Source organism: Nematolebias whitei, chromosome 20 (assembly GCF_014905685.2).
Source record: "Nematolebias whitei isolate Nwh7 chromosome 20, NemWhi1, whole genome shotgun sequence".
In the NCBI taxonomy this organism is placed as follows: Eukaryota; Metazoa; Chordata; class Actinopteri; order Cyprinodontiformes; family Rivulidae; genus Nematolebias; species Nematolebias whitei.
This window is the reverse complement of record NC_056517.1, coordinates 37,432,729-37,453,444: the sequence shown is the minus strand read 5'-3', so window position 1 is coordinate 37,453,444 and position 20,716 is coordinate 37,432,729. Positions and strand designations below refer to the sequence as shown.

At 39.0% G+C, this 20,716-nt stretch overlaps 1 protein-coding gene across 1 annotated transcript in view; it reads left to right on the top strand.

Annotated features, from left to right (window-relative positions):
• The first annotated feature begins 3,973 nt into the window (after window positions 1–3,973).
• pex2 (peroxisomal biogenesis factor 2) overlaps window positions 3,974–20,716 on the top strand; it is an 81,072-nt gene continuing 64,329 nt past the window's right edge. Inside the window, exon 1 of the mRNA XM_037694001.1 lies at window positions 3,974–4,058. Coding sequence (XP_037549929.1) covers window positions 3,974–4,058 — 85 coding nt within the window. The remainder of the gene's footprint in view (window positions 4,059–20,716) is intronic.

Genomic DNA, 20,716 nt, shown 5'->3' with positions numbered 1-20,716 from the left:
ATTTCTGCTTATTTAAATCTTTCCATTTAGTCTTGGGAAGATAAACTCCATAGTCTCTGTAATATTAATCTTTTCATTACTTCCAAGTTTGGGAGCTTGAAACAAATCAGTTAAACTTTATGTTAAAATTACCATGTTGTGGTTATGTAAATCACTGTGATGGGTGTGTCCTAATGCTGTAGAGAAAGTAGTAGTCTTAAACTAAAATTCAGCTAAATACACCTAAAGAAATGTTGCTCAAGCAAAGGTTCAGCACATTTAGATCAATCGATTGCATTTGTAAAACAAATTTACATGTATTATAAAGTAAATATAGAAGTGAAGAGTGTTTCTACAAATGTATTTATTTACAAATGAAATGAGAATAAGTGAATTCAAACTTTTTTTTGTTAAATCATCACTATATTTTAATATACTGTTTAATTCAATTCAGTTTATGTACAGTATATAGCTACATATCACAACAAAGTTGTCTCAGGGCACTTTACAGAAACATTCACAAACATAAAGACAGTTAGTAAAGTTCTCTATCTAAGGAATCCAGCAGACAAGTTGAATCTTGGCTTCATCACAGTCTCCCATCCTGAGCAAGCACAGTGGAGACAGTGGAAAGAAAAACTCTCTTTTAACAGGAAGAAACCTCCAGCAGAACCAGGATCAGGACAAGCGGCCATCTGCTTTGACCGGCTGGTTGAGAGGACAGGAAGGAGAGACAGACGAACACAGAATGGTAGGTCCAGATATAGGTCCAGGTCCAGGTATAGGTCCAGGTCCAGGTGTGTCTGAAAGACAAAAAAACACATGTTAAGATAGAAAAAATAATTACAAATACAAAGCAGGTTGAGCAGAGTAAGTAAAGACAGTATCAGAGTGAAAAGTGTGGTCAGTTTGTCCTCCATCAGTCTAAGCCTATAGCAGCAGAACTAAGGGACAGCTCAGGAAACCCAAGCTGACCTTAACAAAGATTTAAAGTTCTTTATTTGTACTTTTAAATGATAATTTAATTCTAGTAAAATGCTTTTGTTTTCTTACATTGTCACAAGTCTGGATGAACATGGAGAGGGATGCATTATTCTGTATTAAAGCTCACTCTTGACCAGGCTTTACATTTTATATTCCTTTAAAAATAAATTACAAAATCATTCTTTATTATTGTTCAATTAAATTTTCTGCACCATTTTTTTGTTTAACTGTCAAAACCATATTTTGGTGAAATTTTAATCAGTCCTTCCTATCAAGAAAATAACACTAAAATAAAGCATGCACATTTTCTAAAATAAAGGCATTTTGTAAAGAGCTGCTGTTTATCTACATAAAATCATTGTTCTCGTGTTTCTTCTGAGAAGGGAGCAAGTCCACATGTGCAGTAGTGAGAGTAAACGAGGGAACAAATGTGAAAAGGACGTTCAGATCTCTTAATGTTTGGACATTTGCACAAATAAATCAGTTTAATTCACAGTGAAGTACAGTTACTGTGTGTATGCAAAGCTGCAAGTGGGGGTGAGTCTGCGAGAAAGATCTGAGGGAGGAAAAAGAAGCTTTGGTGCGTAAAGCAAGGACAGATGTGGAGCAGGAACTGGATCCCTGGACAGAATGTAATGATCTGTCCACTGACTTCACAGAGCAAAACATGGAGTACACACACACCGACACTGACACACACACCTGTCAAAGCAGTTCATTTCACAGGTAATGAAAAATATCTTAACGTACGAAATCATTCGTTAAAACAACTTTTAGTCCAAGATTAGAGTTTTTCAGCTTCGACTGTGTCCAAATTAATTTGTTTACAGATTCGGATTAGATCATAAACTGTTTTCATTTAAACATATTTCAAGTGAGCTTCAAAAAGAGCTTTCTCCTCTGTGATTGTTGTACAGTCAGCACCAAGAACAGACCTTATCCACCCCCAAAAATACAATAAATAAATAAATATAACAGTGAAAAGTGTATCGCCAGTGGAAAGGGCTACATTTTGTCTGCTCCTTCCTGTTTTAATACAAATGTAAGCCTTTGAATGTCTCCTAAAATTAGCGTAACATTTTTATTTTTCATCCTGGTTAATGAATTCCAACAAAAACAACAAATAATAAATGTTTTGCTCTTATCATAAAAAAGGCAAAGTGGAAAACGGGTTCTTAAGAACAACTTAAAGAAGGGTTTTTAAGATGTTTTCTTTTATTCTTTTTTGTAACCATAGCTTCTAAAATATGTTTTTAACAAGGTTCTAAATATAGAAAACATCTTAATATCTGGTATCTAACATCTTATTATGAGCACCTTTGTGGAGACAGACAATGCCTCTTCTGTCGCAGTGAATATTGCACATGAAAAATTCACATCTGAATGAATCCCCCACCTGTGCAACCCCCCTTATCAGTCCTATTGTTGGGAAAGACCAAACAGTACAAAAAGAGTGAAAAGTATATTTAATCTAATATATATTAGACGTTTAATCACCATTTATTTTCCTTATTAGTCAAGGTATTCCAGTTAAACATATTTGAATAAATGTCAGCTATTTGAGGTGAAAACTGAAAAGTCAAATGACCTTGTTTTAGTTAATCTTTTGCAGAACAGTTGTAAAATCCAATATAAGGAATGTATACGTTGTTATTGGAATGATGGAGTGAACAGTTACCTTCTTTTCAGTGGTGCAATGCTCAAGAATTAGCACCTGCCGCAGCATGTCTATGCCGGCATGGTGCATCTGATCCTGGATCTGTTGTCTCTGCTCTCTGTCTGCGCTCGGATCGTTTCGGTCTGATCCTGGGTCTTGCTGATATCATTCAGCGTGAACCCCATTGTTTCTAACCGTGGGGAGCACACAAACAGAGGGAGGAGCAGAAAAATGAGAAGTAAGAGCAGTTTCTGTAGCTGTGTGCGGTTTGAAGCTGCGAGAGGGACAAGTGGGCAAGCAAGGAGAAAAATGTGTGATCTGTGCTAAACAGACAAACCAAAACAAGAAGATGGTAAAATTTAGGGATGTTTGCCTCTGCGTTGTCTCCATAGCAGTGAAAGGACAGATCGTAAAAGCTTTGTGTAAGACCAAAGAAACATTACGGCTTTGACTCTGAACCTATAAAGCTTCTTGACTAACATAAAGTTGTACAACATGTTTAGAGACGTCCTCAAGAAGCTATGGAGAGAAGGGCCGAGCCCTAATTTATTTCTACTCACTATCATTAAAACAACATACTGTTTAAAAGGTATAATAAATCAAAATTGTCTGTTCCACTGTATGGGAACTCTGCATTTGAACTTCACCTTGCAAGCTTTAGCATGCTGAACAGAAAAACTAAAATTGTTATAGTCCTCCCACTCTGCATTTATTTATTTTTTTTCAGGATGCAACATATGCTTACTAAATATTTCATCCACAACACGACAACATCTTCACAGAAAAATAAGAAAACAACAGCGACAGAGTAACCATTGATGATGAGTGGGTTCCACCTTTGCAAGCAATGAGGAATCATGGACACAAAAACAGTTAAAGGATCCTTGCCACATGGTGGCGCAGTTGGCAGAGCTGCCGCCTCTCAGCAAGAAGGTTGCTGGTTCGAAGCCCAGCCGAGGGTCATTCTGGGTGGCATTTGCATGTTTTCTTTGTGCGTGTGTGGGTGCATCCCTGTACTTCAGTTTCCTCCCACAGACCAAAAACATGCATTTTAGGCTGATTTGTAACTCTAAATTGTCCCCAGGTGTGCGTGAGAGAATGAATAATTATTTGTCTTGTTTGTCTATGTGTCCCTGTGATGGACTGGAGACCTGTCCAGGGTGTCCCCTGCCTTTCGCACAGCAATGGTTGGACATTTACACTCTATGACCCAAAAAGGAAGAAGCGGGTAAAACATAATGGATGGATGGATGGATCCTTGATGCATTTGGAATGGAGGCATTGCCAACAGAACTCATGGTGCTTTGCCACTGTCTAAACTCATTGGTTCCACACCACACTGCACCAGAAACAATGTCTGTCCACTGCTGGTACCCACCCCCACTCAGACCAGTCCAGGGGGGCACCATATTCGTGGCTCCAAGTGAATGTGGCCAAGGTAACGATTTTGACATAAGCATACTCCAGTCACTGACTGACCAGAGGAGCTACGTAGATGACCCACGCAGCAAAACACCAAACTACATTTGAATTTCCATTTCCTCTCTGACTGTGTTGACAGATGGCGCTACAAGAAATGAGCACATTTTCAGAAAGATATCGGAGATGATGGTGCAGCATGGCTACACCTAGTCTTATAAGCAGTGCTATAGAATTAGCTAAATAATTTTATATCTGATTATAGGGTGATGAAGGATGGCAATGGGTGGAGTGGCTAAAACATAATGACCTGTTACGACACTGCCCACTTTGCACTGACATCCCACCCACAGCGTGGAAACAAGTCACAGTGGCAAATCACCTACACCTGAGAAGACTCGATAAGATGAGAGCTAAATTGCACATCAATGGCAAAGTGACTTAAGGACCATGTGGATTGTGACTAAGGGTAAGATTGTTTTAAGTTGGGCTCCCTTACCATAGATGCATTCAGACCTCACCAGACTTTGCTGGGTTTTTTTTTTCAACCCATTTTAGGGCAGTGTTTTTGAGGCCCACAACTAGTAGGAGTTGAACAGAATCAGAGGTGGAATTGGGGGTGGTGTGTCGCCATTTGGACATTGAATGTTAAAAGTAGGCAAGTGTCATGATAGCCTCCATGTGAATGTGAAAACAATTATTATTTTTTTTTTTTGTAGAACATTGCATTGTTAATTTGCATGTGCAGTGCTAATTTGGTGCAAAAATATATTTGACACGCAGTTATTTTGTTTTATATGTATTCTGCTATAGCCTTTAGGATGGTATTTTTTAAATCATTGGATTTTACTGAAACACCACTTTTTCCAAGTAGGTAAGCTTGTGTATACAACACTTCAAATATTTATTTTTCAGACTTACTAAAACTTATAAACATGAAGGTTTTGCACTGTAAAATTATGATAATGAATGAGAATACAATGTGACTGTAGGAGTTGTGGTTTTGTCCCTGGTATCGTGTTTGTCTGTGTTCCCAAGATACTCCGTTTCTCTTATAGGGTTTGTGTTTCTTTAACATCTAGCCCCATCTTGTGTCGTGTTCATGTCTTGCATCCTTTGTCTCCTTCTCTGGCATCTGTGATTACTCACAGGTGTCATCACTTGGTCTAATTGGTGTTACCTGTATATAAGTCTGTGTCTCTATGTTAGTTGCCTCTGTTGTTCTCTGTCCAATGGTGTTGTCCTGTTCCTTGTGATACCTAGTCTGCTCCTCGTGTTCATTTCCTGGTTTATGTAAGTTTGCTGCCCCATCAGCTCTTTTGTTTTGTAAAATAAATTCCTTATTTTATATTATCATAAGTCATTGCCTGCCTGCTTGCACCATTGGGTGCACCAGCCAATTGTGACAGTGACATAATCACACAAACTTTCTGCCACTTTCTGGAAACAACTGATTGTTTAAAAAGTAACAGGGTGATTAAGATGGTGCTGTAAAAGAGTGCTGCTTTTATCTCAAGTAAAATGTGTTTGATTTAGCTGCCTGACTTGTGTCCATATTACTATAACACTCACAGCAGACAAACGACTTAGTTTGGTCAAGGATATAGTAAATGGGTTAATTTAAGCTTAAAAAACATTGCTGCCACACACTCTGATGTACCCAGAGGGCTGAAAGGAGGAGGAAAGGCAGGGAAGAAAGAAAAGCAGGGAGAGAGAGGTGGAGATAAAGGACAACGAGAGAAAGCTAAAGGCCATTCCATTCATCATGAGTATGACTTTAATGCTCACATTCATTACCACTGGTTCTCACTGAGGTGAAACTGAGGCCAGATGATGGAGATGAGAGAAGAAAAAATAAAATAAAATAAAAATAAGTGCAGAAATAACTGTAGAAGAACAAAAACAATATTAACACCATCCTCAAGTCTTGTTCCCTTCAATGGCTGGGTGATATTCTCACGAACATGGTTCTTTATTGGGATACTACTAAACCCCCAGTGGAGCAAAGATGGTGGTGATGAGTTATTAAATATGGAGAGAGGGCAAAAGAGAGGAGGGAGGGAGTCGGAGGAGACGAAGGACAGATGATTAACTTTAAAGGAAGTGAAAAATGAGGAGAATTCCCTTATGTTCCACATTGGATTTGATTTAGAGAATGTTGCCCAATTCTGTTCCTTATTTAAGATTTCCCTTCATCTGTGTGTGAGGGAGTGTGTGTGTGCTCTATACTTTGTTCTGCAGTGCGGTCAGGTTTTCTTTGTGTTGCAATGGGCTGACTGTTGATTGTGTATTGCTTCTTTAGAGACTTAAGCCAGATTGTGACATGCCAACTTCACAAATGTGTTACGTGATCCTTTTACTCTCTACGTCTATACGTGAAGAAAATTTGAGCACACACCAGTCTATTTAAAAAGTGGCATTTCCCTAAATTGTGATTTTATACTAACAAATATGACTTATTTGGCCAATATGATCTTTGTTTATTGCCAAAAAATGTTTTTTGTGTGTTTTTTTTTTTTTTTTTGCTGAGAAACACTTGCTTATCTACTTTATACATATAAATAAGAATGAGAAAAATATAATAAAGTAAAAAAAATACAGTATACAGTGGTATTCCTTATTTATGAACATTTTGTTTTCTATGATGTGATTACGTCTTATCTGAAAGTAATTGAAGTGACAGTATTTTGACACCTCATTGGTCGTTGTGGTTGTCTCTATTATCTTTGTTTCCTGAGCTCATTAAAAATCACAGTGCCCATTTCCAAAGATCTTGTGTGTAAATTTAGCATAGGAGATGTAGAAAGTGTACCTGGGATAAACACTTTACTGATTCTTGGCGTGTATCAGTTTATCTGAAGCTCTTTAAAAACAATATGATTTAGATTTTTTTTTGTCTAACCTACACATGTCCATTAAGAGTGCTTTTAGTTGATGTCAGCAAACTTCCTGTTTGAAATATTAAAGAACAATGGACTCACCACTCATTCTTCAAGCAATGCTGGTTCTTCTAGCAACATAAAATAATAAGTTTATCCATAGAAGTTCTACTCTGACATCTCCTGTACCCATAGCCAGACTCTAATCAGCAGCACCTGAGGATCATCGGCTTGATGAGCATGAGGAGCATAAAAGACTGCAGAAGACATTCAGCCAGCACTGGAGCATTACGTGCCAATGGTAGTTCTGGTCTAGCCTTTTGTGCATGTCTAAAACTAAATACTAATGACTTTGTATTCTCTCCATGCCTCCAGTGAATAATCCTTGATGTCCTCGCGTTTCCTGGAACCTCCTCTGTGGAACTTGAGCTCCTCTGTGCCTCCTCAGCTGGCTCCACGCCTTTCTATCACCTGCCATTGTTCAGACAGAGACCTTCTTCACCTGGAACCATTGAGTCAGCTCTCACCACTATTGACTCTGACCTCCATTGTAACAGTAACATTATCACCCCTGCCAACCGACCACTTGTCATCTCCTTGCTCTTCAGGATGCCAACTCCCTCCCTGGCTCATTGTATAGTTTAACACTTTTTAAATCACTGTAAATTCATCCTGAATCTTTGTTCTCCTCTGACCTTATATCTGGGTATAGCCATGATCGTTACATTTTTTTGTGATTTGAGGCTGTAAAACTTGGGAGCAATGAGATAAGGAAAGATTTTTTTTAGAATTTACCAGCCATGATCATTAATCAGGGAGAGAACAGCAGAATTTTTGAGCCAAAGGTGATGGTAGTCAAGTCATTATGGTAGTCAATAATTTGACAAAGGATTTGAGATAATCAGAATCAGCTTTATTGTCATTGCACCAAAGCAAGAGCACCAAAGCTCCTCATTCACATAAACAACCAAGAGAAATTTGAGATAGATGGCCAATTCTAGAATGAGTGGGGAAGCCAAATTCAGATAACACAATTATTTTGGGTCAGGCAGCCTCTGCTTGAATCTCCATGTCTGCCTTCGTAGTTCTGCTGGTACGTCTCACTGGAGATTCCAAACAGCTAAATGTTGTGGTCACACTGTCGGACAGAGCTTGTAACCTTCTCCATGGTCTATTCCTTCCCACCAGTGAGTTCCAGGAGTCGCAAGTGGCCTGCGATTCTTAGAAACTTCGTCCAACTTACGGCTCAGCTCATGCAGCGTCTGAGTCTGAGAGCTTACCGCTCGGGGCATTCCTTCATGCAAGGCAGGCAGCCTTACAATTGCCAGAACCGCTGCTGCCATCTTCTGAATTTATCAATATTTATTTACCCTATATTTATTCGGGTACTTTAATTGAGTCACGAGGACTCATTTTCAAGAGAGACCTGTTTTGAGAGCAGATATGCCAGATACCTGCCAACTCCAAAAAGCAGAAATCCGGTTATCGTAAATCCAATTATGTGTGCATCTCTACATCCTCCACTGATAATACAGAGACACCATATTCTATTGCCCCCAGGAATCCATAGTGTATCCAGCTGCAAGTGTCTTTTCAGGGCAAGAGGGCTTTCCTTCGCACTGTCTTCTTGTCAAGAAAATTGTATCAATTGCATTGAGAGACCAGCTGACCAGATCCTTTATTTACAATTCAGAGGATATGCAGTGAGAGGCTCCGATAGGATTCACAAGACAAAGAGCAAAGCAAGAGGGAGGCAGGAGCAGGAGGGAAAAGCGTCCATCCTCGTCGAGAACAAGCAGGAAAAGATGGCTATGTATATACTCTGATTACTTCATATCACATTAGTCTATTAATGTTTTGATTACCTAAAAGAACCTGACATTGTGCACTGTGCATAGTTCTACCAAGGTTGAGTCAGGTCCTCTTGATGGGTTCTTCTTTGTTAAAACATTTTGTCTTTTATCCAAAGACCTTGTTAGATGTATCTAACTGGATTAACGAGCATGCATCAGGCCATAAGTACATCATCACGCTGGTTCATGAGCTAAGAATACTGCGTTAAATGTGCCTATGGCTGGTGCTCTAAGTTTGGTGTTTAATGTGGGTGGGTTGAATGCATTTTGAATTTATAAAAACTGCTGCAATAATCCATGTTACCAATCCAACCTGGTCACAGGATGCATTTGAGATGCACCAAGAGTTTCTTTGGATTGAGGAAAATCAAAAGCCAGTGTATTCAGTAAAAGGCCCAAATTTGCACCCCAGCAACTTGTATTGGACGTAGCCCATCGGAACTTTGCAACATCTTTTGATAAACATTTGAGCATCATCCTAGACCCTTTCAGTATTTTTACATTTTAGTATTTTTGCGTTATTTTGTGCAATTTTGTTTGCTCTTTCCAATTTTTGGTATTCCCGAGTATGGAACCTTGTGATGATTCATGCCTTCCTGTTCTGCTCATCCCCCGCCCACTCTCACCTGTTCCTAGTCGCTTCTTCCCCAGGTGTTTGTGATTTCTGCTTGTCATTCATTTAATTATTCTGTGTCCTTCTGTTGGTTCCTTGGTTCTACGTTGTGCTGTTTACCTGCCATAATGTTTCCTTCTCATGCGCTTCCTGACTTTTCCAGCGTTGTCAGTAGTTTCGCTGCGTCGCAAGTTCTCTTGTCAACAAATTAGTATTTGCCTTATCGTTTAAGTTCCGACACTTGAGTTCTGTCTGCATCTTGGGTTCAAAACCTCCTAAAACTCATGAAAGGGACCAGCTTTTGAAACTCTCATCTAAATTCACACATGCTTCCACCATTGCTGCCATGTTGTGTGTCCTCTGCCATGGTGACGTGCACTGTTATGGTGACATCAGTGGAAGCAACGTCTGTAATTCTATAATCAAATGTGAAAATGCGCTACCATAAACGGACATCAATAAAACTGAAATATGTACTTACTGGAACAAAACAATTAAGTGTGTATTACTATACTTCAGTAATTACTGGGTGGGTATAATTTCCAAGGAAGCAACCAGTGGTTGAACTCTGGACCCCATGCATGAATGAGAGTGTGTGTGTGGGCCTCTGAATCCGAACCCCTCACCAAATCAAAGACCCTTTTCATTAGCACTTTTCGATGAGCCCTGTGTTAGATTAGTAAGGAGGCCTCATAGACCATCAACACACGCGCGCGCACACAAAAACCTCTCTAATACATTACACCACAACAGACTTACATGTGTGTGTCATATGTGCACCCTCAAACCAGCACAGTTTAACCAGACTAAATGATTTAAAATTTGTGAGACACATTTTTAGCTGGTAACAAAAAATGTAACGTGTCGATTTTCTCCTTTGCGGTTTTAAAATCAGAAAGTTGACTTAGATTTAGAATCATATAAAACTGGTAAGCTCCATTTTTACTTAGTTTAAGTGTCTCAATGAGTTAAAAACCATCTTACGTGTGGTTAAATTATTTACAGCGTTGCTAATGGATGGTAACGACTGTAAGCAACAAGACAGTCAGTTCTGCAGTATTGAATTAAAATTACTTTTATCTGAATAATCCACCAATTCTTAGTGGGACTATTGGGAAATAAAATGAGTTTTCACAGAACTTAAGCAATTCTTTATGTAAATTTCAGTGCAGTTAAAGTTAAGCAAATACAAAAGAATGTAAAGGTCCATCTACTTTGTGGTAATCTCTTTTATAGTGCAAATTGGATTTCAAATGATAAATGAAGCAAAAGAGCACATTTTCTACACATATTAAATATTATTGCCATTAAAATAAATCCAAATTAAAGCCATGACATCCCATAAACTCCAGCAACTGTTTAACTCGACCCCAGTTTGTCTTTTGAATCTTTTTTATTTTCAAGATATTTTCATTTATGTTAAAGACGTTTTTTTTTTTTTTTACATTACAATACATTTTATGTTGTTGTTGTTGTGTTTAGTGTTGGTATTATTTTAACCTATTGATGTTTTATTGATATTTTTTTAACAGTTCTTGTAATATTGCCTTCATATTGTTTATTGGGACAAGTTTGAACATTTTTTTTTTTGTGTGTGTGTGATTAAATTAGATTAATCAGTTTAACAAATATCTAAGGGGCTGCAGCGTGGTGGTCAGTGCCACTGTCTTGTAATCCTGAGGTTGCGGGTTCAAGCCCAGGTTGTATCAGAAAGTGCATCTGTCGTAAAAAAAAATAGCCAAATCTTTCATGTGAGTTCGCTCGCTGTTGTGACCTCTGAAGAAGGGAGCACCCAAAAGAAACGTATTATTTTAATCTAAATAAATAACAGATAAAATAAAGATTATACTAAACTCCATATTTTTCCAGCTGTTTTATGGCATCTGTATACAACCGAACCTGACCAGTAATAATAATAATTTGGCTCATTTATAGACCAGCATCACCTGCTCCTCTGTGACACATATACAAGCTTAAACATGCACCAAAACTGTATTTTGAACAACTTCCATCCATCATCACTTTTTTTTTTTATTCACAGCCACAACACACTTGTCACCCTAATATAAATTGTCATGGCAACAGCAGATGTGGCGAGACAACTTTCACCTGGATACCACAATTGATGCACCGTCTAATCTCATGGGAATGGCAGCGCTATGTGTGGATAAAGCTTTGAGGAAAATGTTAAAGTGACCTATATCTGAATGATGAGGCTGTAAATGTCACACATCACATGCATGAAAGGGGCTTATTCATTTGCTCTGGTATACAGCTTCAACTTCTAAATCTTATACGTGGTGCCATATGCGAGGCTTTAACATACCCAGATAGTTTCACCTGATTGAATACAATGAGGACTTTATTTTTTGCAGCTGCAATCAAGATCAATAAAAAAAACATAAAATGCATGTGAACTTTAGAGTACAAAATAAAAACACGAGTAACTTCCGAGTCTACAAATATCAGCATGATGAATTCAGCTACTGTAGCTAAAGATCACAATGTCGGTCAGCTCTGGGCTTTTAAATCTCAGACTTTCAGAACTCCATAATATTGTTACATAATTAATACATTACTGCGATTTTTCTCATCTTCGAATGTGCCCCCCCATCAGAGATGATTAAAAGTTCCCATGCGGGGCGTGTGGAGCCGTAATTCTCCGGTAGAGATTACGGGACCTTGGCTGAAGTCCGTAAGAAAGAATATCAGATTTGTGATTTTATTTCAAATGAGTGCTTAAGTCTTGGGCTTTCCTATTAGTTGAGCTCCTATTGAGAGAAAAACCTCAAAATGATCAAGTCTCATTACTTTAGCAATCAAAGTTTCACCCCTGGGGTTCTTCCTTCAGCTCCTGCTATACTTTCCTCCTATCACAGCTATTTTTTCGCTTCACCTGGCCGTCGTGTTTTTTCTCCTTCTTCTTCTTCTTCTTTTTTTGTGAAGACACAGATGAGATGTGTGCAAATTCTTGATTGACCTATCCTTCATCTAGGATTAAGAATAGAAATGGAAAATTTAGGGACAATGAAAAGAGGAACGACTTGAGAAGAGACAGCGAGGGGGGAAAAAGGAGACGGTGTTAAAGAGAGATGTGAGGTTTGGCGTTGGAGGAGAGAGAGGGTGGCTAATATAATTGAATTAAAAAGATGGAGAGGGGCCATTTCTAAGCAGGTGGGAGTGTGGAGTGAGAAAGAGCGGGCAAGATATTAACTTCTAATAAAAGAGAGATTAGAAAGTGGCTAGGAGGACTGCTCTATCTTTACCTGTGGGAGTGGCGGCCCCCACATAACCTTTCAACGCAATATGCACACCAATATTGGCCGCCATGCTGAAATCATACCGCATGCAGACAAACACAAGCATGCATGTAGGTGTATCTTTGACCCAAAAGAACCACATTCAAAGAAACCAGTGACATTTGAAGAGCTGTATGAGCCTGCAGACATAATGTATTATCAGCTCTCGCTCAATGATCCAACAGGCGGCAGTCATCAGATAATGAAGACGCAGCTTTCTGGGAAGCCACTGCCATGCAGACAATTAATTAACTAATTGCTCTAATGAGCTTGTTGATGCCATGCTTTTTTGGCAGCCTGTGCGGGGCTAATTCAATTAAACAGGTGCAGCTTTCACAGCTGCCGCTCTCACGGGCGCACACATTCACACACAAATCCTACAGGTGTTGTGCGCACATTCGCTCCATTTGGCTCTGATGTCTTTCTCGGGGAAACCTTGGCATTGAATCAAAAGTATAATGATATGCAGATCAAGTGGTGTGCACTCGCGCATGTGTGTGCGTATCAGTCAGTGCCTGTGCCTCAATGGGCCATGTGCCTTTGAATCAAAAGTACAGCTCAATAAGCTCCACCAGCAATAGTAATCTGTATAATTGAAAAGAAGTAATATAAGTGGGTGGAAAACTGATTGAAGCGCTAAGCTAGCACATTTAAATTAGCAAACAGGATCCTAGGGGGTAAACTAGGAACATTAGCCGAGGATTCACAATGTGATACAGCTCATTTACTCAAATAGTTTTGAGCATACGAGGAGTGTTTGATGAAATACAGGTGAGATGTGTTGTGTTAGCCATGGCAGCAAATATTCTCAAACTTTAATGGGCAAAAAAAATATTACAATAAAATAAAATCATCCTGAATTTTATCTGCAGCTTTGCAAAACGCATGTTAAATCCATGCAAACACCATAAATATTTTAAACATGTGTAAGCCTCTTAACTTTAGACTCACTCAGTCCAGGTTTTTAGTAAATTTTTATTGGTCAATGGTTTTTTTTAGTTTGAAGGATGCGCTGAGCTCATCTTTAAAAATGCCCAACCCCACCCCTCCCGAGGAATTGCGTCCCAACATAAAGGTCCCAGTTCTGTCCGCTTCATGTAAACCAACTGAATTATTCCTTTAAAAAAAAAAAAGATTTTATAAACCGGGTGCTTCTGGCTTTTAGTCATGGACATGTGGTGCAAAGTATTACTATATGTTGATGACTGTGAGATATATTGCAAATGATTGAAAAGTAAAAGTACTATAAAGCAGATAATTATAACAAAAAAAAAAAAACAATCCTTGTGATTTACCTGTTTTAATACTTTTACTGGAATCCTTTGCACACTTATAAAGTCTGAAACTCATCAGGAAGTTCAAAGATTCTGTTTCCTTTTTTTAGTGACACTGACGTGTTGAGGTGGTTGGTTGGCCAAACTCCCTTAGAGATGATGGGACTGATTAATTTTCATCATCTTCATCGCCTCAACGCCTTCCCCCATCCATAGGTCCGCTGTCTGTCCCATCCCCCAGCTGCTTCAGCCACTGCTGAATATTAAATCGGTCCCCCTCCCTCATTTTTTTAATAATTTGAAGATAACCACCGTTCATTTTTCTCCTTGTGTCGTATATCCATGATGTGGTGTAGCAGCCTTTATATTATGGATGTCTGATGTGACTTTTTTTCCATTTACTGCTTGTACATCCAGTCATGGTGAAAGTATTACCTGTAAATGTGTTGTCTTTACGTTGCGGTGAAACACTTGTGTTTAATATTTCTGTTTAAGACCCAACGAGCACCAAAAGGCTTTGGTTCTCCATAGGATGATTGTTTCCAGTTGTGTTTTGTGTAGTGTTTGCTTCCTTTAAACTAACACTACAGTCTGTATGTTTGTGTGTACATACTCGAAGGCAAGAGGGAAAATAAGAAGCATCTATACTGCTGAAGAGTGTTTACTGGTACTTTAGATTTTAGTCACTATTGTGTGTCACTGAGATGGATATGACAAAGGATAGGAGGAAGGAAGGAGGCAACCAGCCTTTTTTTATAAAACATACACAGCACATACAATAAAACCCGTGTAACACACACCGTAGACATCATCACTCACTGTCTCAGCTGCAAATGAAACCTCATTCTCACTAACAATCTCAGCATTCCACTCTGAAATACCGCTCTCCCTTCTTGCCTCTCCTTCCTTCTCATTGTGAGGCTTCACTAAATCACACCCTGCGTTTCCTTTACCGATCCGCACAACTGCTGAATGTTTTTTGTCAAAAACGCATGCTGAGCAGAGAGCATCACATGTACAAGCCGTGCTCTCATTTGGCCTTTTGCCAGCTTGATCGCAAATGTATTTATGCTAACAGTTTTCTACCAAGAAAACATTTATTGTAACGGCCCCATCACCAGGCTTTGTCCTCCTATTACAAAACTGTCCGCTTTCGGGATTTAGCATTTTTCTCCTGCTTTTATTTAATATTTTATTTATTTTAGGTGCCGTCTTCGCATCATATTACTTCACATCACCTTGCGTGCATAGCCTGGAACCTCGCCCTGGAAGCTGGGGAAGTGGGATCTGATTTGGAAAAATGAGGGCAATAATAAAAAAATAAAAAAAACAGGGATGAATGGAGAGATGTGATATAAGGTAATACGGTAACCCAATCAGCAGCCTGCTGTTTTCCGACAGTATAATCAACATATCGGCCTAATGTCATTACAGCTATATGAGAAATAATATTGCGTGAAATGATACAACGCGGGGTGTGTGTGGGTGTCTGTGTGGTGCACACATGAACAAGCTCGCACGTCCAGATATATGTATCAACTACTGCCTGCCTGGTGCAGACAGACCTGCAAATGCACAACACAAAATAATCCAAACTCCTGCAAAGATTATTAAAACTCACTTTCTGTTTTGCTTTCTACTGCTAATAAAAATAATAATAATAAATAAATAAAAAAAAACATACTGCTTGATGAGTGCTATTCATAACACACCACCTAATTATTTAATAAATTTGGTTTGTATTATAGGAAGTAAAATAGATCAGTAAAAAACATCAGTTCTTTTTTTTTATTTTATGCACAAATACGCTGCACATTTGTATAACCATGCACGCAAACTGCCCAATATCACTGACACAAGAGGATATTAGTTAGTGTGTGGCTTCCATATCCTGAACACATGAGGCCACTGATGGCCTCTATTGATGGACACTGGCGTGAAGCCATCACTCAAGTTATGGAGCTTTAATTGGAGACAGCATAAAACGATAAACCAAGAAACATGCATGGCTGAACAGCCCAATGTAAACCATTAATCATAGCATAGGCAAAGACAAGCGTCCTTCACATACACACACATGTGCACACACGGATAGGTCTGTGTGCACACGCATACAGCTGCAAAGGCATACTCCTCGTGCACCACACACCTTGCGTGTGAGCAAGACACACACACCTACAAAGAAACACACAGAGCATGGCAGAGACAAGCGTCCCAGTCACATATTCTCATGATAGATGACCCATTTAACTTTGATTTCTGAGAGAAATGAGCTTTCCAGCGATACAGGGTTACCACACAAGTGCACAGCACTCATTCAAATTATTCACAAACACTATACATGCAGCATATGAACTCACTCTGTGCATTTACTTTGTATGTAAATAAAAGGTTGTTTTATTTTGAAGACTTTATTTGTTCTTCCTCCCTCCTGATAGCAGCCATATGAGAAGTCCACACTCAAACATTGTCTTTGTGTTGGCCATTTCTAAATATATCCCTGTACACACAATTTGTACAAACATTTTCCTCCACATGGAAACGGAAAACTCAAAATGCTGCAGTAACTATGCCAGACCTGTAGGTGGCGGTGTAATGTTGCCATCACAAGACCACGATTAGGATAAAAGACGAGGAGAAATCTTCAAACTGTAGACACAAGAAGAAAGAGATGAGAATGAAAAAAAAAACTTTTTTGTGGAGTGATGACAAAGTGGAACTTGTGTCACATTAAAATACTATCGAGGAAGGTGTAAAAATGGCTTTTTAGATCATAAAGGTTGCAGACCTCCTGGACTATGACAACCTTGTTTTCAAAAGGTTGAATTTTTGTGTCTACAGAGAATAGCAAGTTTTTTTCACTCTGGAACTTTGTTTTCAAAAACACAGTTTTTAAGCTCCTAAAACATTGTTTCTGTGTGCATGCAAGGATGAAGTGACTAAAAACAAAGAAAACGTTGCCTTTTTTACAAAACGCCGTTTCCATATGGACGGTGCCCTAAAATAAGGGAATGATTTGTAATGTAAGCAATCAAAAGTGATTTCATCAGCAGCAGCCATGTCTAGATCACACTAACACACGTTACTGACAAAAAACTACACACACAGGAATGTGCACATGCACGGGAAAAAACAAACAAAAAAACAACACAACTGAAAAATCGGAAAGCACAAAATAACAGAAAAAAACAAACTATTAACACTGTCAAATGTCAGCTGCATCATCAAACTGGTTTGGTCCTGTTTTGTTTTGCACACAGATTTAGAAGTTAAATGGTTAATTAATAATCTCAATGTATCTCAAATATCATTGTAAAAATAAACCAGGCTTGATTTGACCATTGTACCTCATAAATAGTGAACTTTAAACATGAATATAAACTTTTAGTTGTGGTCTGATTGTGAGACAAGGTTAAAGTGCCAGAGGTCAACACTCAGTAAAACCAGTTGACATCATAAATATACCATATTTTTCACTGTATAAGTCACACCTTTTTTTTTCTCCCTTGTCCTGTCCGGCATTGTGACACTCAGAATTATTGTCTGAGCGTCAAAGTGATGCCCAACAGATTTACTTTGGCTGGCCTTAATGCTCCGCTTGATATATAAATAAAACTTTATTAGAATTTGCTTTGGGTTTGTTTCAGATGCAATGGACATGGGGATGAAAAACAAAGAAGAAAACAAAGCAGAAAAGTGGGAGAAGGGTTAAAAGGTAAAAAAAGAAGAGAGAGAAGGATAACGAGAACACTAATCAACATCATAGAAGTCTGCCTCTAGACCTGCGGAAAGAAAAAAAAAAGACAAAACCGAGAAACCACAACAACAAACAACATGATACTTATAACATCATTAGAAAGTATTTTATACAGTACATGGTAATACAAGATGTATTTAATGGCCACCACAACCCAACTGAGTGTGTATCTGATAAACACCTGGATCTAAGCACCTGTGTGAGCATGATGTCACTATAAGGTTTCTCCATAAAAATGTTCAATAGTGGAAGTGGGGACACATAAACCTGTCCCCACAGGACACGATGGTAACACAGGCAGGACCGGAGCCACAGACACACAGCGGCCCCCAAGCCCTAACAGGGACAACCGCACCCCCCAGAGAGAGAAGCAAAGGGAAGCCCCGGGCGACCCCCAGCAAACACAATCCAGAACCCCAGGAGGCTGCAGCGACGAGTCCACAGGCCCCACCGGCAACTCACTCCTCCAGAGTAGATCCGGCCATGGACACCGAGCTCCGACTTCCGAGGTCACACCACCCCCCCAACAGAGGCCTGACAAAGCGAGGGCACCCAGGCCCCGGCAGACAGCCACCAGGGTGGGCCGACACACACCCCACCACTCAACCCCAGATGCCAAGAGCCGCCAATGCACCGGTGGCAGGGGGGTCACCACCGGAAAGGAGTGCCACAGGGGGATGTAGACCCCACATTTAAGTCATACCTTTTGGCATAAATTAGCATGCCTGCGACTTATAGTCTGAAGCAACATATTTGGTTTTTTCCCCATATTTATAATCCAATTTTTTTCTGAGATCTGATGATTTCATTCATTCTGACATGGAAAATATTGAACACTACCATTTTTAGCCACTAGAGGGCCCTCAACTCATTTGGCAAGCAAAGTGTCTCATTAATATGTAAAAGTGGCTATTAATGAGACACTTCAGAGCCACCTTTGTCTCGCTCTGGAACTCCTGGAGCAAACATCAAATCAGCTGCATTGACTGTCAAAATGCATTTATTAAGGAAAAGTTCAACTGAGAAACACCTTTACTATAATTTCGAGCAAACAAATAATTGTTTTTAGGTGTTAATCTTGTTAAATTCTTATTAAAGTCCTCCCGTGCACGCTCCTGTGGCCGACATTGGCAGCCAATCGATTTTTGGCGCACCGCCAGCCCACGTTTCCAGGTGGTCAGCGGTGACGCGTAACAAATGTGACACATCGGCGATGACGCATAATAGATGCAACTTGTATGACAAAGCAAATTATTTATCTTTTTTTCCACTTTATTAGACATTTTTGGACTAATGCAACTGATGTGACTTATACGGTGGTGCAACTTGTACGGCGGCAAGTACGGTAAGCTGGGGAATTCAGGAAATTTAGAGAACTACAATGGAATAGACTCTACCTTTTATGCAACAATTAAGTTGTGCTTAATTAGGAAAAAGGAAAAGCGTCTGGAATTTTATTAAACGATGAATGCTTACCTTAAAAAGCAAATCGAGGAGTGACTTTTGCTCTTACTGCAGAGAGGAGGTTATTCATAAAATGTGAAAAGAATAAAAACAAACTGACGAATCTCAAGGTCTCAGTGTCAAATCAAAAGGCTGAAACGGTGCAAGAGTACGGCAGACATTTCAAACATTTTCTATCTGTGCTCATTCTTAATGATGTTAGAGTCCAGGCATATTTTTTTGTTCTATTTGATGTACAAATGCAGATTTTTTACCACCAGTCAAAAAGCTGCACCCAGCCTCTAACACTGTCCGGTGACTTATGAAGCCATGTTGATATTTAGACAAGATAGATGGTCTATTAGAATAATAAAAAAAAAAGCTTCTAAGCACACACAAAACAAATCCAACACTGGCACACACATTCCATTCTGCAGCTGAAGCCCCTCAGCGCTCCTCTGTCCTCACATGCTTGGTTTCCCCATCTAATTGCTGCCATTCGTCAGTTTGTTTCTCCGTGTGTCTGTAGTCCACGTACTTTGTGTTTTTGTCCTTCTCTTATGATTCTGTCATTGTGCAATTATGAACAACTGTCGTCCAAAACGACAACAACAAAAAAAGTCAAACCCACAGATAAAAATAGTAAACAGAAGGAGGAAGAGGCTGACACACATGAGCACACACTTGCTGAGTTTTTGACCCGGTACCGAGGGGCACAGGAAAGATGTCAGCACTTAAACTTGCTGACTTGCACTCTGACTTGGTGTCACATATAGCAGCGTTATTCTAGTTTTTAATTTCACTTTTTTGTGAGAGATCTAACCTTTTATTTATAGTGTAAAAAAGAATTGCACTAATTTCACAACAGTGAAAACTGTTAGTTTGCATTTAAAAATGTAAATTAAACGGGCTTACCAACAAAAAAAGACATCTTTGCCAAATATGGCAATAGCCACAATACATTCTAGTTGTATACACATTTTGACCAAGAGCGGGAAGAAATATAAATAACAAAGGACCATCGAGCAACATCAGAATATCCACTTACAGTATCTCCAAAAAGGTGAAGCAAATGTCTATTTAAACTTTTATACATTTGCCGAAAGCAGGTGATAGCTCTAACAAATGCCACAGAATCTCTTGTCTCTGTGAATTGTGACTTTTTTGCTCTGTTAGTTCCTAAAATCTTGTTTGAGTGAATTTTTTTTTTTTACCGGTATGTAGAGAAAAATAATTTGTTTTGTTCATGTCTTAAAAATTCTGTGCTCAAGATTTATTTTAAAGTGAAACTATGGTTTATAACTGCATAGCAGTCCTCTGATTTATAACTGAATCTGAATGAGAGGGATCTAAAGTACTCCACCCTATAATGCAGTTTAAACATTTATTATACACATATATCTATCTATCTATCTATCTATCTATCTATCTATCTATCTATCTATCTATCTATCTATCTATCTATCTATCTATCTATCTATCTATCTATCTATCCATCTATCCATCTATCCATCTATCCATCTATCCATCTATCCATCCATCCATCCATCCATCCATCC